This window comes from Pimephales promelas, chromosome 2 (assembly GCF_988280905.1).
Source record: "Pimephales promelas chromosome 2, fPimPro1.hap1.1, whole genome shotgun sequence".
NCBI classification, from domain to species: Eukaryota; Metazoa; Chordata; class Actinopteri; order Cypriniformes; family Leuciscidae; genus Pimephales; species Pimephales promelas.
The window spans coordinates 35,737,451-35,754,494 of NC_142770.1; the positions used below are offsets into that span (position 1 = coordinate 35,737,451).

At 46.7% G+C, this 17,044-nt stretch overlaps 2 protein-coding genes across 2 annotated transcripts in view; both read left to right on the plus strand.

Moving 5' to 3' along the window:
• Positions 1-7,817: 7,817 nt before the first annotated feature.
• Positions 7,818-8,919, plus strand: LOC148997268 (uncharacterized). Its single transcript, XM_089132495.1, has one exon. It carries the CDS (start codon positions 7,836-7,838, stop codon positions 8,823-8,825), a length of 990 nt encoding a protein of 329 aa, XP_088988621.1. The 5' UTR covers positions 7,818-7,835; the 3' UTR covers positions 8,826-8,919.
• Positions 8,920-9,812: 893 nt separating this feature from the next.
• LOC148997269 (uncharacterized) overlaps positions 9,813-17,044 on the plus strand; it is a 33,677-nt gene continuing 26,445 nt past the window's right edge. Inside the window, exon 1 of the mRNA XM_089132972.1 lies at positions 9,813-9,962. The gene's annotated coding sequence lies outside the window, so the exon portion shown is untranslated. The remainder of the gene's footprint in view (positions 9,963-17,044) is intronic.

Below are 17,044 nucleotides of genomic sequence, written 5' to 3' on the forward strand. Positions count from 1 at the left end.
AGAATCCCTTGGTTCTGAGCCACCACTGTAACGGTCTCATGTGCAAGAGGCCAAAAGGTATCACGTTGGACGCAGCTGCCATGAGTCCTAACAGTCCCTGGAACTGTTTTACAGTGGAAGCCTGGCCTAGCTTGACCTGATCTACTGTGGCAAGAATCGAAGCAATACGAGCAGGTGACAATCGTGCCTGCATCATCGTCGAATCCCACACTACACCTTGAAAAGTGGATCTCTGTAATGGAGAAAGAACACTCTTCTTGGCATTGAGCCTCAGCCCCAGTCTCTTGATGTGAGCAAGAACGACACCTTGATGCCGAACCGCCTGTTGTTCCGATTGAGCTGGAATTAACCAATCGTCTATATAATTCAGAATACGGATGCCCTGCAGCCTTAACGGGGCTATAGCAGCATCCATACACTTTGTGAATGTTTGGGGTGACAGTGCTAGGCCGAACGGAAGAACCCGATATTGGTACGCTTCGCCCCCAAAAGCGAACCTCCGGAACTTCCAGTGTTGAGGGAGGATAGATACATGGAAGTAATCGTCCTTTAGATCTATTGTGACAAACCAGTCCTCGGATCTGATTTGTGACACGATCTGCTTGAGAGTGAGCATCTTGAATTTGAGCTCCCCTACAGCACGATTTAAGAGACGCAGATCTAGAATGGGACGCAGCCCCCCATCTTTCTTCGCAACGATGAAGTACCGGCTGTAGTGTCCTAACTCCCTGCTGGGTGGAGGAACCCGCTCTCTATAGCTCCTTTCAGCAGGAGAGTATTTACCTCCTGTTCTAATACCAGAGCCTGCTCGGGGCTCACCACTGTGGGCAGAACCCCTCTGAACCGAGGTCCCACTGAGAAACATTGGGGAGAATTTTCCATTCCGCCAGAAACTCTACTAAGGGAACCAGCCTCTCGAGGCTAGCCTCTGGATGAACATCCCGAGTGACAGACAAACCACACTGTAACACACTGGCGGGGAACAGCTGGTCTGAGCACTCCACAACCCTCCTCGGAGGGGGCGAGCGTCCCTCAGGAAATCGCTCACCGAGTCTCTCTACGCCCTGTAAAGGCAGGGTTAGTAGAGCAGACCCCTGAGGACATCGGGAAAGACAGGGCACCGTGTTTTTGTGCAGTGAACTCAAGTCTTTCACGATGGGGACCACCCTCAGAGTCATGACGTTTAGCACGTCAGGATTTTTTTTTCTTGACGCGGCCTCCTTGGCGATAATGACTGTCCTCAGATCAGCCCTACCACGAGAAGGCCGCGCCAGAGCGCGCCCCGCCTCGTCCCTCCTGTTTCTCTGCGGGGGGGCACGAGACGTGACACTTCGTTTCTGCTGCTCTCTTTTTGAGGTACTTGAAACCGGTTTAACCCAGGTCTTTGAAACCTCTTGCATGAAGATCTGGGAAGAACAGAAAGCACCGCAGGTTGAGGTCGTGCAGACAGAAATCTATAATATAGTATAATTTTACTATTAGACTCCTGTCTATCAGCTGGCCACTCGATACTGAGCTTTTCAACAGCCTGAGAAAACACATCCATAAAACCTTCATTTGCAGTATACTGTGACAAACTAGTTTCCTCTGATGCAAAACCTTCGACATCCAGCTCCTCAGAACTGGATAATCTCAATTCAACATCATCACGTGCCTCTACACGGGCAGAAGTAACCGGAAAGCGCTCGCAATGATCACAATCGACTCCCTCGAGAGCCGACAGGGCATGCTGCACTGCACTCCCAAACAAGCCACATATAGCTATACTGCTCGCTCATATAGTTTTTTTTAAATATATATATATTTCACGAGTTCACACTTACATATAATTTTGAGTGAGTAAGATTCAATGCGTATTTGGCGTGCTGTCCGGAGGGAGGGCTCCGTGCTCGGAATTCTGCCCGAACCCAGAGTACTCCCCCCGTATGTAAGTGATTTTTTAGAAAGAGGAGTGTGCAGGACTAGGAGTGTGGAGAAGGGGTGGAGGAGGGATGCTGCAAACTGCCAATGGATCGAGGTAAGACTGCTGAGTCTATATATTCCCCCTTTATCATTGGTTGCTGATTGCTGATTGCCGTCCACTCGTGTTAATTATCTGAACGTGCTCCTCCCGAACTTAGTTATTAACAAAACTTCATTTCACGAGTTCACACTTACATATAATTTTGAGTGAGTAAGATTCAATGCGTATTTGGCGTGCTGTCCGGAGGGAGGGCTCCGTGCTCGGAATTCTGCCCGAACCCAGAGTACTCCCCCCAAAAGGCTAAAGAGCAGAGGACAGCCGCCGGACTAAAGACCCCCCAAAGTGTGCCAAGAAATGGCGGGCTGGCATCTCGAGAAGGGGCCTGGATGCTTGGTCAGGGAGGCCCGTGATGTTGGCTCACTGCCTGGACTGATGGCCCTTGTTGACTGCGAACAAGGTGTGGTTGTTGTATACTTGTCCAGGAGGTTTTCACGCTGCATCCACTGTAAGACCAAATATTCGCTGAAATGAAAGAGAAAACATGAGTGCTCTACCTGGAATTTTCTCGCTCCGTCCGATGTGAGACCAATGCTCGCTGGACGGAAAGAGGAAACCTGAAAAGAGGAAAATGAGTGCTTATCCAGGAGATTTTCTCGTACTCTCGTCCACGGTGAGACCGAATGCTCACCGGATGAAAGAGAGAAAATTTAAGTGCTCTACTGGGAAAGCTCTCGCTCCGTCCGCTGTGAGACCAATGCTCGCTGGACGGAAAGAGGAAACCTGACAAGAGGGGAAAATGAGTGTTTGCCCAGGAGATTTCTCGTATTCCATCCGCTGTGAGACCAGCTGCTCGCTGGATGAAAGAGAAAATTTTAAGTGCTCTACTGGGAAAGCTCTCACTCCGTCCGCTGTGAGACTAATGCTCGCTGGACGGAAAGAGGAAACCTGACAAGAGGGGAAAATGAGTGTTTGCCCAGGAAATTTTCTCATGTCCGTCCGCTGTGAGACCAACTGCTCGCTGGATGAAAGAGAAAATTTTAAGTGCTCTACTGGGAAAGCTCTCACTCCATCCGCTGTGAGACCGATGCTCGCTGGATGGAAGAAGGAAAACTGAAAAGTGGAAAAATTGAGTGCTTGCCCAGGAGATTTTTTCTCACACTGCATCCGCTGTGAGACCAACTGCTCGCTGGATGAAGGAGAAAAATGTAAGGGCTCCTCTGGGAAAGCACTCACTCTGCTCATAAAGTGATGGCGGTTTTTTGAGTGTCTAAGAAAAACGAAAAAGGGTAATTTAAACGTGGCATTGAGTGTGTGAGTGGAACTGAAGGGCTGGTAGCTTATGCGGAAAGCCGAATACATTTAATGAGAATTTCCAGTGTTATGGGGTGTCCGGAGTCGGGGGCGGGTGGGCTGGGATCTTTGGATCCCTTTAATCAGGGTTTGTGAATTGTTTAACTCCACAGAAGTAGTGCCGTACGACAGTTTATGGGAAAAACTGGATTGCCGCTCAAATAACCTTTAATAGGAGATAAAAGATTTGATTGGAAAGAGAAAAATCGGGGGAAGGCAAGTTATAAGAGACGTTATATTTATCGTTTCCTTTCTTTATGTTACCTCCAAGCGGTAATATAGGATTGAAGGGTCCTGGGAGATACCGCTTGGAGAATAAATTTTGATGCGTGCGACGTTAGCTTGGAGACCAAGCTTGCTGGACAGAGGAAATAATCAATTAAGGGTTTTAGCAGGAATAATAATTCTAAATGGTGATGTACTGGAGAGAAAACATCATTGTTATAGCAGTGTAGAAAATAAGCCAGAGGAACAGAGCTCCTGCGGGAGCAGAGAAGAGGTCACTGCTTGAGCAGTGTAGAAAATTATCCAGAGAAACAGAGCATCTGTGGGAGCAGAGGAGACGTCACTGCTGTGGCGGTGTAGTAAATTAGCCAGAGAAACGGAGCTCCTGTGGGAGCAGAGTAGACATCATTGCTGTGACGGTGAAGAAAATTAGCCAGAGAAAAGAGTTTCAGATGGAGCAGAGGAGACGACACTGCTGTGGCAGTGTAGAAAGTTAGCCAGAGAAACAGGGCTCCAGTGGGAGCAGAGGGGACGTCACTGTTATAGCAGTGTAGAAAATAAGCCAGAGTAAGAGAGCTCCAGTGGGAGCAGAGTAGACATCACTGCTGGGGCCGAGTGAAAATTAGTCAGAGAAAGAGAGCTCCAGTGGGAGCAGAGTAGACATCACTGCTGTGTCAGTGTAGAAAAAATAGCCAGAGAAACAGAGCTCATATGAGAATTATTCAGAGAAACAGAGCTCCTGTAGGAGCAGATGAGACATCACTGCTGGGGCCGAGTAGAAAAATTAGCCAGAGAAACAGAGCTCCTGTGGGAGCAGATGAGACATCACTGCTGGGGCAGAGTAGAAAAATTAGCCAGAGAAACAGAGCTTCAGTGGGAGCAGATGAGACGTCACTGCTGGGGTAGAGTAGAAAAATTAGCCGAAAGAAACACGGCTCCTGTGGGAGCAGAGTAGACATCACTGCTGGGGCAGAGTAGAAAAGATTAGCCAGAGAAACAGAGCTCCTGTGGGAGCAGATGAGACATCACTGCTGGGGCAGAGTAGAAAATTAGCCGGGAAAAAAACGCGGCTCTTGTGGGAGCAGATGAGACATCACTGCTGGGGCAGAGTATAAAAGATTGGCCAGAGAAACGGTGCTCCTGTGGGAGCAGAGTAGACATCACTGCTGGGGCAGAGTAGAAAAGATTAGCCAGAGAAACAGAGCTCCTGTGGGAGCAGATGAGACATCACTGCTGGGGCAGAGTAGAAAATTAGCCGAAAGAAACACGGCTCTTGTGGGAGCAGATGAGACATCACTGCTGGGGCAGAGTATAAAAGATTGGCCAGAGAAACAGAGCTCCTGTGGGGGCAGAGGAGACATCACTGCTGGGGCGGTGGAGAAAATTAGCCAGAGAAACAGAGCTCCAGTGGGAGCAGAGGAGACGTCACTGCTGGGGCAGTATAGAAAATTAGCCGGAGAAACAGAGCTTCAGTGGGAGCAGATGAGACATCACTGCTGGGGCAGAGTAGAAAAATTAGCCGAAAGAAACACGGCTCCTGTGGGAGCAGAGTAGACATCACTGCTGGGGCAGAGTAGAAAAGATTAGCCAGAGAAACGGAGCTCCTGTGGGAGCAGAGTAGACATCACTGCTGGGGCAGAGTAGAAAAATTAGTCAGAGAAACAGAGCTCCTGTGGGAGCAGAGTAGACATCACTGCTGGGGCAGAGTAGAAAAATTAGTCAGAGAAACAGAGCTCCTGTGGGAGCAGATGAGAAATCACTGTTGGGGCAAAGTAGAAAAATTAGTCAGAGAAACAGAGCTTCTGTGGGAGCAGATGAGACATCACTGTTGGGGCAAAGTAGAAAAATTAGTCAGAGAAACAGAGCTCCTGTGGGAGCAGATGAGACACCACTGCTGGGGCAGAGTAGAAAAATTAGTCAGAGAAACGGAGCTCCTTTGGGAGCAGAGGAGACGTCACTGCTGGGGCGGTGGAAAAAATTAGCCAGAGAAACAGAGCTCCAGTGGGAGCAGAGGAGACGTCACTGCTGGGGCAGTATAGAAAATTAGCCGGAGAAACAGAGCTTCAGTGGGAGCAGAGTAGACGTCACTGCTGGGCAGTGGAGAAACGTACCCGTGCAAATGAGCTGTGGTGTGAAGCCGAGCAAGAGCGGGAAGTAGATTGGGGCCTGGCTGGCCGATTATCATCTTCTTGAGCGCAAACAAAGATGCGAAAAAGAGGGGCGATTTAATCTTTGCAGGATTATGCACATCTTTATTAACGTTTCAAAATGGCTTAGGGAACTTTCACCCTGGCAGTTAAGTCCGTAACGGGGAAAGGTTCGCATGAAAAATCGCTAATGTGAACGCCATTATGGGAACCGGGTGCGCACTGGGGTACCGGACCCGAGACTACCTGGAGGAGGTGGTGGTAGTACTGACTACCCAGCACGGACTCGGGTGCGCCCTTGTTCAGGAAATAAGGTATCCTGTGCATGCGTTTTAGCTTATTGTGATGTATTCAGTTAAATGAGTAAGGGATGATAGTGTTGAGGAATTACCCTGGATACGAGCGAGAGTGAGCCTGCAGTGTATTCGAGCATTGTACGTGGAATCAGAGCAACATATTTGTAAATCCACTGTATTCTTACGGGTCCGTTTGCAAGCAGCAGAAAACCACCTTATGCGACACACGTACAATAAACCTGTATTGTTCACTTAACTGCGCATAGTAGAAGCAATTTTACTAAAAATAAATAAGTAAATACACAATATTTACCCACGTTCTGCTTTCCATCGAGCGCCGTGCACGTTTGCAATGACATAAGATGCACGCGAACGCACCAAGGTTCGATAGAATTAAATTGGGTGTGGAACCGGACCCACGCTGCGGGGGGCGTCGGGGACAAATGCGCTCGGACCGCTGCAAACACAGGATACAAACCATATATGGCATTTCACCGTAACAAGCCTAGTGTAAAAGCTCCGTTGTTTCTCATTTATTTATTTGTCATTTCTAAGGGTGGTTCCCTGCCGATTTGTTCGTTCTGGATTAGTAAACCAAATGGTGAAGCTGCGGGTTAGAATTGGTCTGAACTTCTGAAATCTTAAAAGAGGAGTCGATTCCTGTTAATGGAATCGATTCCTAGCTTTGGAATCGACTCTATATTCCTAACGCCTCGGATCGAGGAATCGATTCTTTTTGGGATCGAGGAATCAATTCTTTAGAATCGATTCCCAGCCCTACTGTTTACGTGTGAGTTTTACGCCATAAAGAAGCATCGCGTTTAAGGAACGCAAATCATTGTACAGAAACTATTTATATCGATCACAATTAGTATCCGGATAGCGTAAATGCTCGACATTCAACGATTGAAGCGATGCGAAGTTCAATCAGGGACGCGAAAGTTTTCAGCTAAGCACTCACAGAGTTGACCCGGCAGATGTTTGAGAGTGTGGATCAGCCGGGACTGGATCTGCAGCGTGGCTTAACTTACTTACTGCCTGTTGCGACGGCCGACGCTGGAGGAATGTCCATTCCTTTGCGTTAAGATGGCAGCATTGCCTTGTCCATATCTCTATGGCAGGAATTATTGAATGGTCCGGTTTAAAGATACCGCGGAAGTAGATTGCGGATGTTTCGCCCGGGGTGGCGATGACCCGTTTGTTTGGCCTGACGCCCATGGGATGATACCGGGTTGCGGAAAAGATTCCTAATTCTGGACGAAAGATTCTCTATCGAAAACAGGAAGAGCTAGATTCGGACATGGCCAAATGCTGCAAACTGCCAATGGATCGAGGTAAGACTGCTGAGTCTATATATACCCTCTTATCATTGGTTGCTGATTGCTGATTGCCGTCCACTCGTGTTAATTATCTGAACGTGCTCCTCCCGAACTTAGTTATTAACAAAACTTCATATAGTGAGAAACTCCTGTCTAAAACAGACAAACACAATCGATAGATTTCAGACACACATACAGAGCTTGCTGAAGTAAAAAAAGCTGGCGGCTTGTGTGCTCAGGGGATATTTATAGCTTCCTGGTCGATGACGTCACTCGCCGTACGCTCATTCTCTCCATTGACTGATTGCATTCATGCTTCAGACGCATCACGCTGAGGGCGTTCCCACTGCGATTACACGCAGCGGTAGTCCCTGAAGGGGAACCTTATTTCATCGCACAGAAAACATGTCACGTCATATATTTATCTCTAATGTTTTTAATAAAGGAAATACATGATTACAATAGTAAATGTATGCATGTTTTTTAAACTAATGACTGGTTTGTTTTTTAGTGCCTGTCAAGATTTCATGAAACAATGGCAGAACAAAACGCCAGCGTCAACGGATCAAGTGGAGGAGATTATCAAGATGAAAGTGTCGATCAGATGTGGGAATTTTTCTGGAAACTTGAGTCTGCAGACCCAATAATTATCATGACCATTGCCGCCATTGAGATTGTGATCATGATCTTAACTCTGTGTGCGTTGTGTGCTCTTCTCAAATCTCAGCGCTCCACTCCAGTTTTTGTTATTCATTTGATTCTGTCAGATCTCATTCAGATCATTTCTAGATTAACATGGACAATCACAGGGTTACAGAAGCTGGATGATGCATATGATTATAGTTTGATAGCGGGTCTGTATTTTATGGCATGTGTTGCTCTTGAACGATATCTTCTGGTTTCTCATCCTATCTGGTACAGAACTCATCATTCACTGAAAGTCTGCTGTGTTATTTCTGTGATCGTCTGGTTTGTTCCTCTGATCTTTGCAGATATAGGCTCTGATTCTCTGTTAACCTCTCTGAGCGTATCGATCGCCTGTTTAATCCCCTACCCCATAATCATTCTGTGTTTTATCGGCACTTGTCGCGGTCTTTCACGGGCAATATCTCTTACTTCAGTAAAGCGCAAAAAGATTTTGGGCAGTTTGTTCCTGGTGCTTCTGACTTACACTTTTCTCATTCTCCCCGACATAATCACGACTTTTATTACAGAATATAGAGCTGGTAACAGTTACAGTTACAGTCACAACAGCATGGTATTGCCCAATATATTTGGGGTTTTTTCTGAATGTCTCCTGTTCCTGAACCCGCTGGCTGACTGTTTATTGTACATGTTCATCAGGCCTGATGTCGGAGGGTTAATGAAGTCTGTTCACTGCTGTTGTAGAACTGACACACATCAGGATTCGACACACACACGGGACGAACACTCTGGAGACAGTAGTGCAGCGTTTCCCTGCTGTGTTTCAGTGCTAAAGCCTGCGTCTCATTCACGGACCTGCACTTCAGTTTCAACATCATGAAGTCAATGCCATTCTGTTCACTCACACACCCTTTCTTTCTATGGCATTTAGCTTTATTAGAGACAACTCTTGATTCATCAAACTCCAAACTCAATTGCTCAAGAGAGTTATTTGTAATATTGTTGTGTGTTTATAGAAGTGTTTCATGTGTCACATATGGAGTCAGAGACTGTCCTGTTTTCGCTCTCTTCTGTCATTAATATAATTAAAGATCTCTCAGTTCTCATGTGTGTGTTTCTGTCTTATTTGACTAATAACAGCTGAGCTGAACTGAGAAATGAAAGCTTTAGCTTAAGTTCTGTCAGGAAGACTCAATCAGCAAATGAAACAAAACAGGAGCTTTTGAGAAGTACTACTTACAATAGGTGTTTGTGACTCTTTGTAAGCAAGCAGGATATTTGAGATGTCTTCTCATAGATCAGGGGTCTCAAACTCAAATTAACTGGGGGCCGCTGGAGATATGAGTCTGGGTCAGGCCGGGCCGCATCAAGTATTCCAAAAAAAAAAATTGTATTTAAGTAGGCTATTCCAAAAATGGAGCACAACTGATCCAATCTTCTCAATCTTTATTATTAACGTTTCTTCTGAACTGTTCCTCTGAATTTGAACATTCCTTTCTGTACATGATTGGTTCTTTATGATCTGTCCTTCTGACAGTTGAAGTTAATTTTACAAACTTTCTTTGTCTTTTTCTTATACACAACATCTTTGTGATGATAGTTATATTTGCTTTTTATTTTCTTTATACAACACTATTATATTGAATGTTTTTTTTCTTTTTTCAGAAGGCACATTTCCTTTTATTATACTTAGAAAAACAATTATTGCTTTTGAAATACATATAATTATTTCTACACATGTTTTGTTTTGTTTTCAGTGGAGTTTTGTTATTTCTATTATTATTTAATTATTATTATTATTATTATTATTATTATTATTTGCATGTTTAATTCAGATGTGTACATTGAACTAGAGTTACAACAGATATTGGAAACGTTTTGAGGTTTGTAGCCTAATAGTGTAGTGCCTCTTTAAGAGATGAGTGTGCTGTGGAACATGTGACCGGAGTTCACTATGTTTAAAGGAAGTGCGATTCATTGAATCTATATTGACTTCAACCCGGTGTGCACCCACTTGGTAAGCTCTCTTAATTTTAATGTTTCTTGTCTGCTTTATGATGTATGCTTCATGTTGTTTGCCTTTCACCCATGCATCTATATTGTACTGTGTTTGTGTCCGTTTCATGAGAAAGATAATGCTAAAGTTAACTAAGTTGACGAGGTACCCGTGAGACAAAGCTAACATTTTAGACTTACTTAAAACATCGCTATAGAAGATGTGTCCATTTGTGTTTACTTTATCTGACTTATAAATCGCGGGCTGGTATTTAATGTGAGTAATGTTATTCTTCCCGGTTTGCCGTGGGGCATTCTGGGAAATGTAGTTCCAGCTGTAGTTTACTGCTTGTATGGGTTTGGTAGGACTTGATTATGGCTCATAGTGTATGAAGTGTGAGGCATGTACATAAAAATTATGTGTTGATGATTACTGTTATTATTATGGTGTATTTATATAGTGATTATTATTATTATAAATGTTTTGTATTTTGATTAATGTTATTTATTTTTTGCATATTGTTATTTGAATTATGTATTAACTAGTATACACATGAAAGTTTAAATGTTGTATTTTCTTATCTTCTCAGGTTTATTACCTGGTTATTTATTTGTGAAATAAAACAAATAAAGTTAAATCCTGAGTAATATCCATCCTTTGTGCACTGGGTTGCCCTTTCCGTGGGGAGAACACGGAACAGTAATAAACCAAGGGCCCGAGAGCATTAAGCCAAGTTTGCCACTGTCTTATCTACATTGACCAGTGAAGGAGCTCGAAGGGAAGAGGAACAGGCCGAATAGACCCCTCTGTGAAATAGCACCTTGGTCAGTGCAGGAAAGGAAGATGGATTCGGCAGAATTAGTGGCCTTGAAAGGAAAGCGCTCAACAGCACAGAGCTCTTTCAGCAAGAGAGCCAAAAAGCTGTCACTCACTATAGACCTCCTAGAAAAAAAGGCGCTTATTGACGAGATCACAGCTCTTGGTGTGGACTTTGGAAAGCTGCACGACACTGGACTCGAATATGTTGACGCTCTAGGAGAAGTGGATGGCGAAAAAGAAACAGAAAAAGAAGTGGCTCATGTAGAAGAGAAAATGGCGACTTGTCTTGCCACCTATGCAGAAACGCTCCGGCTTGCTAAGGAGACGTTATGGTCTAAATTTGCATATGTCGACCTTAAATTGTACGCCGATGGTGCAGAGGAAAAATGCACTGAAGTGGAGGACACCGATGTGAAGGATTTGTCGGAGGACGACTTTCAAGTCCTGAGAGAGGGTCTGCTGGAGAGAATCAAAATGCTAGAGGAGAAGGTGGTTGAATGGGAAAGTCTTGTCCCTGGAGCCAAGACAACAGCGTATAAGCAGCAATTATACAATCTGGGCAACAGACTGCATGACTCGGTACGGAGCTGGCGTACGTTAAAGCAGGTAGAAGAGGATGAAGGAGCAGATACGAATGAAGAGCATAGCGAGTCCGGTGAGGGGCCCACTGGAGATAGCTCGCAGCCCCAAATTCCATTTGCACCTCAACAAAGCATCCCTGGCCTGCATCCAGGGGCATACGGCTTCCGACCACAGATCAGTCTTGAAAAAACACAAATTCCAATCGTACCACCTGTACACAGTACTGGAGCGGCTGCATTTCCATTTGCACCACGACAAAGTATCCCTGACCTACATCCCGGGGCATACGGCTTCCGACCACAGATCTGTCTTGAAAGAACACGCCTGCCCAAATTCTCGGGAGACATGACTGACTACTATCGGTGGAAGGCTGAGTGGGAAGAGCTGGAAGAGCTGGAAGAGCTGGGAAACCCATTGAGTACAGCTGGTGTTACAAGGTTCCACCTCCTGGAAAGTCTCGAGGAAAGGGTGAAGAAAGGCTTAGTTCTGTCTAGCTGTGCATCGGCAGATGAAATGTTCAGGCGCCTCGATAACCGTTTCGGAAACAAGGCAAGAATCGTTCTGAAGATATCCGAGGAGATTCAGGGCTTACCCTCTATAAAGGGAGACAACCCTAGGAAAGCAATTGAGCTGATTCAAGCGGTGGAGCGGGCCCTAAGTAACCTTGTGATCCTAAGAGAAGAGGAGGTAATAAAGAACCGTTGGGTAGCACAGTCCTTTGAATTCAAGCTACCAAGTGCTCTGAAGGAGAAATGGATTGCACACAAGACTGAGCCTGTGAATGGGTTTGATCCGAATAACCACTTCGACTGCTTACTGCGATTCCTGAAGAAGCAGGAGGCGATCCTGGAGGAGCTGGATCAGCTAGAGGTAAGCCCTAGGGACAGAAGCTTCTCGGTGAAGGGCTTGGTAGACAAGCCAGAAGGAGGAGTCAAGAAAGCGTTCTCCAAAGCTACCTCAGGCCGAAGAGAGTCTCAGTCGAAACCACGCTTGAGCTTGTGCACTGCATGTGCCGATGAGACACATGCTGGGAGGCTGTTTGCCTGCAAAACCTTTAGGGAGTGGGATCTCCAGAGGAGAAAAGCCCATCTAAAGACCCATCAAATATGCAATTGTTGCCTGTGCTTCCACCAAAAGGATGGCCGTTGCAACCCGAAGTTCATCTGCAGTAAAATGAACTGCCGCAAGGAAGAGCCTCACCACTATCTGCTGTGCTCAAATTACATCGCTCGAGAGAAAGACGTTGGCAGCGAGGTGCAAGGTACTAAAAGGGCCGAGAGGAAAGGCCTCGGGCTGACCAGCAAGCAAGAAGAGCTCTTGGCGAAAGTCAATCCGGAATTAAGAGCAGAATTCAGGAATGCTTTTTCCAACAAAGCATCAACCACGATCTGTACTGCTGGAGGTGGATTGAAAGAGTACCCAGTTATAATGATGTTACTGGAAGTGACAACTAACTCAGGCCAGCTGATAGGCACTCTTATTGACCTTGCCTCTGACACCAACTATATAACAAATAACGCTGCTCAGCGCCTTGGATTAATTGGTGAGCGCATCAAGTTAATTGTCCATGGAATAGGAGGGATGAAAACGACAGTCATAACAAAGAGGTACTCCCTGCGATTAAGAGTGAAGACCATCAAGGGGAAGGTAGCGGAACACAAATTGCTCTGCTATGGCCTGGAGAGTATTGCGGAGATAAGTCGGCCTGTCACTCCGCAACAACTTCAAAAGATCTTTCCTGACGTCCCTGCAGAAGAGCTGGTCCGTCCTAAGAACATCGATCTTCTGATCAGCCACAGGGAAGGTCGTCTAGTTCCACAGCCATTTAAGTTGGAAGGGGATCTAGTACTCTGGGATGGCCCATTGGGCAAAACTGTTGGCGGGACTCACCCTGATCTCTTTGAGGTGGTCGACCTAATGCTGCACCAGTCTGAAACTCACTTTGCGAGGTCTATGAAAACTTCCTTAATGGTGTACAAGGAAGTCCTTGTGGACTCCAAAGTTTTGAGTGAGGATTCAATGACAATGGAAGAAGTAACCCTCAGCAACACCACTGTCACGAATAAGGAGGTGTTTGAATGGTTCAAGTGGGATAGTATTGGAGCAGCATGTGACCCGAAATGTGGGAGCTGCAAGTGCAGCAAGTGCCCTCCGGGAGGCAAAGAGATGACCCTTGGAGAAGTAAGGGGCTTAGAAAAGATAAAGGACTGCCTCTCTTATGTGCTAGCGGATAAACACAGCGATGCCCCACACTGGGATGCGGCCTACCCATGGAAAGTAAGTCCAGCAATTCTCCCAGATAACCGCCGAGCGGTGGAAGCAACCTTCAAGAACACAGAGGCTCGGCTGGCAAGAGAGCCTGTGTGGAAAGGAGCATATGGAGATCAGATCCGTGAGATGGTATCAAGAGGAGCAGCCATAAAACTCACAAAGGAAAATATCATGGGTTGGAACGGCCCAATCTGGTACATCAGCCATCTGGTTGCCCCGAATCCTCATTCTAGCTCAACGCCAGTAAGGATAGTCTGGAACAGTAGCCAGGAGTTCAGAGGTTTTAGCCTGAACAACCTCCTGCACAAAGTCCCTGATGTGCTCAATCTGATCCGAGGTGTCCTGCTTAGATTCAGGAGCAGACTGCATGCTGCCCTCGGTGATGTTAAAAAAATGTACAATTCAGTGTGGCTGAAGGACGAGGAGGTTCATCTCCATCGGTTCCTCTGGAGGGATGACCCCGAAAATGAAATCGGTGAGTTTGCTGTCGTCAGAGTTAACATCGGCGACAAGCCTGCCAGATGCATCGCTCAGGTTGCCATGAGAGAGACGGCAAATCTGCCTCAGTTTACATCCATGGTTGAAGAGCGCCGGATCCTGACAGAGGACTGCTATGTGGATGACATCTTAACGTCACATGATGATCTCCAAACTCTGAATTGGCTGACTGAAGGAGTGGAAGAGATCCTAAAAGCGGGTGGCTTTTCCCTCAAGCCCTGGATCCTGACAGGCCAAAGTGGGAGGAGTAGAAAACCCATTGACCCCAGCAATGTCAGGTCAACAGAGGCCAAAACTCTGCTACTCCCCAACCAGATGCGGGACGAGGAGAACAAGGCATTGGGATTGGGATATGAACCCGAATCTGATAAACTTCGTGTGCTGACATCAGTGAACTTCTCAAGAAGGAGAGGAAAGATGAGGACCGGTCTGATGACCCCATCGGTCTGGCCTCACCTGCCAAGCAACGAGGAGTGATGCTCGTAAGAGAGTCCTTTCAGGAAGCAGGAAGAGACCATCCCTCCAAGGACACCTGGGACGATCCTCTTTCGCTACGTCTTCGAGAGGCTGCAATAAAACTCTTTGAGCAATATGTAAGGCTTGGCCAACTTCGATTCAACAGGAGTCTCACACCCCTTGGAGCCATAGGTTGCCCAATGGGGATCACGTTTTCCGATGGTAGTGAAGCTTCCTACGGAGCCATTCTTTACCTACGGTGGGAGACAGAAAATGGAGTCGCAGTAAGGCTGGTTGAGTCAAAGGCCCAGCTTACTCCTCTAGACTAGAAAGGTGATGTCATTAAAGCTGAGTTGTGCGGGGCTGTCTTTGCATCTCGCTTGAAGACATACTTCGAGAAGCACTGCTACATCAAGGTCGATCGGTGGATCCATTTTGTCGATAGCCAGACAATCCTGGGAGCTATCCAGAAGGATAGTTATGGCTATCAGACATTTTTTGCAAAACGGATTGGAGAAATCCAAAAGGCCGGATCAGTAGAAGACTGGAGGTGGGTCGAAGGAAGACAGAACGTCACCGACCTCATCATGAGAGGGGCATCCCCTGAGGAGCTTGCTGAAGGATCAGTCTGGCAGGAAGGCCCAGAATTTTTGAAGTTGCCTGAATCAGATTGGCCTGTTAAAACTGCCAGAGAGATCAACCCCTCTGTTGCTGAGGAGATTGGGGGACTTCGGAGGAAGCCGTTCTCAGCCCTAGTTACAGCAGAGGCCCAGTCCAGGAAATGGTCAAGTCCATCCAGTGTAGCACTTGTGCGCCTTGTCGACCCCCGAAGGTTCAGTTCACTGTCACGGTTATGCGGAACCATTGCATGGATGAGACAAGCAGTAGAAATCTGGCTAGGTGACGGCCAGGCCCCAGTTGGGTCAAAGTGGGAGGCAAGACCATACCTATCTGTGGAAAAAAGGGCAAAAGCTTTCAAAGATCTAGCTCTCGAAGCTCAAGATGGTATCGAGTTTCGGGACACAACCCTGGATCGCCTGGTTGTTCAGAAGGAGGAAATGACAGGACTCTTGCTCTGCGGAGGGAGAATCCAATGCTGGAATGAGGACAGATTGGCTGTACCCTTAATTCCATGCCAGTCGTGGCTTGCAATCCTACTGGCCAGGGAGGCACATGAAGAAAATCATGAAGGTGTTGCCTCTACCCTTCTATGGACAAGAAGGAAAGCTTGGATTGTGCAAGGACGAAGAACAGTTAAAAAGGTGCTGAACAACTGTGTCACCTGCAGGAAGCAAAAAGCCAAGATGTGTCAGCAAGTAATGAGTGAGCTCCCTCAAGAGCGCACCAAAAGAGCAAGCCCATTTGAGTATACAACCCTTGACCTTTTTGGCCCCTTCGAGGTGAAAGACGCTGTTAAAAAAAAGGACAAGTAAGAAGGTTTGGGGTATTGTTTTTTGTTGTATGGCCTCAAGAGCTGTCCATGCGGACCTCACTGATGACCAGTCGGCAGAAAGCTTCCTCCAAGCATATTCCCGCTTTGTTGCTCTGAGGGGGCATCCAAGGAAACTATGGTCTGACAGAGGCACCAACTTCATTGGCGCCAAGTCAGCTCTGCGTGAGCTGTATAAAAATCTAGCTTGCCTGCAGGCTACGTCAATAGAAAATGTTGCCGCTAAGAACGGGACTGAGTGGAAGTGGGATTTTCACCTGGCAGATGCACCTCACAGGAATGGAGCTGCGGAGGCTGCTGTAAAGCTTTTGAAGAGGGCACTCATGAGCCTCAGAGGAGTTACAGAGTCACTCACATGGGGGAGCTCCAAACGCTGTTCTATCAGGCAGCCAACCTGACAAACGAACGCCCAATCGATGCCAGAGCTCAAGAACAGGAAGACTCGATCGAGTAATTAACACCCAACTCCCTCATACTTGGTCGAGCATCGCTTGGAGGAGACACCAGCGGGCTTGACCTAGAGACCCATCCCTGGCGTCGTTTAAGGGCTATTCAAATCGGAGTGGACCGGTTCTGGGCTAAGTGGAGGGAACTAGCTGGCCCAAATCTGTTCATTCGACATAAATGGCACCGGACGGAGAGGAATGTCAAAGTCGGGGATCTCGTCTGGATTGCTGACACAAATGCTTTAAGAGGTCAGTTTCGTTTGGGCCGGATTCTGACAACTTATCCTGACCGTAAAGGAATTGTCAGGGATGCTGACATCTCAACATGTACTGGCCTTCCTGTATCCCTGGTGGGTGGCCGTAAGAAGAGGAGTTCTTCACTGCCCATGACAGTTATCAGAAGAGACGTGAGAAGACTAGTTGTCCTTCTCCCGGTGGAGGATGAAACTCATCCACCCCAGCTACCTTGACACACACCTCTTCCTGAAACAATCTCATTCTGCTCATTCCCCTTACCTCCTGTTGGCTGGTTGGTGTAAGCCTAGCGCTGCCACCATGCCATTCACATTGCACATACATGA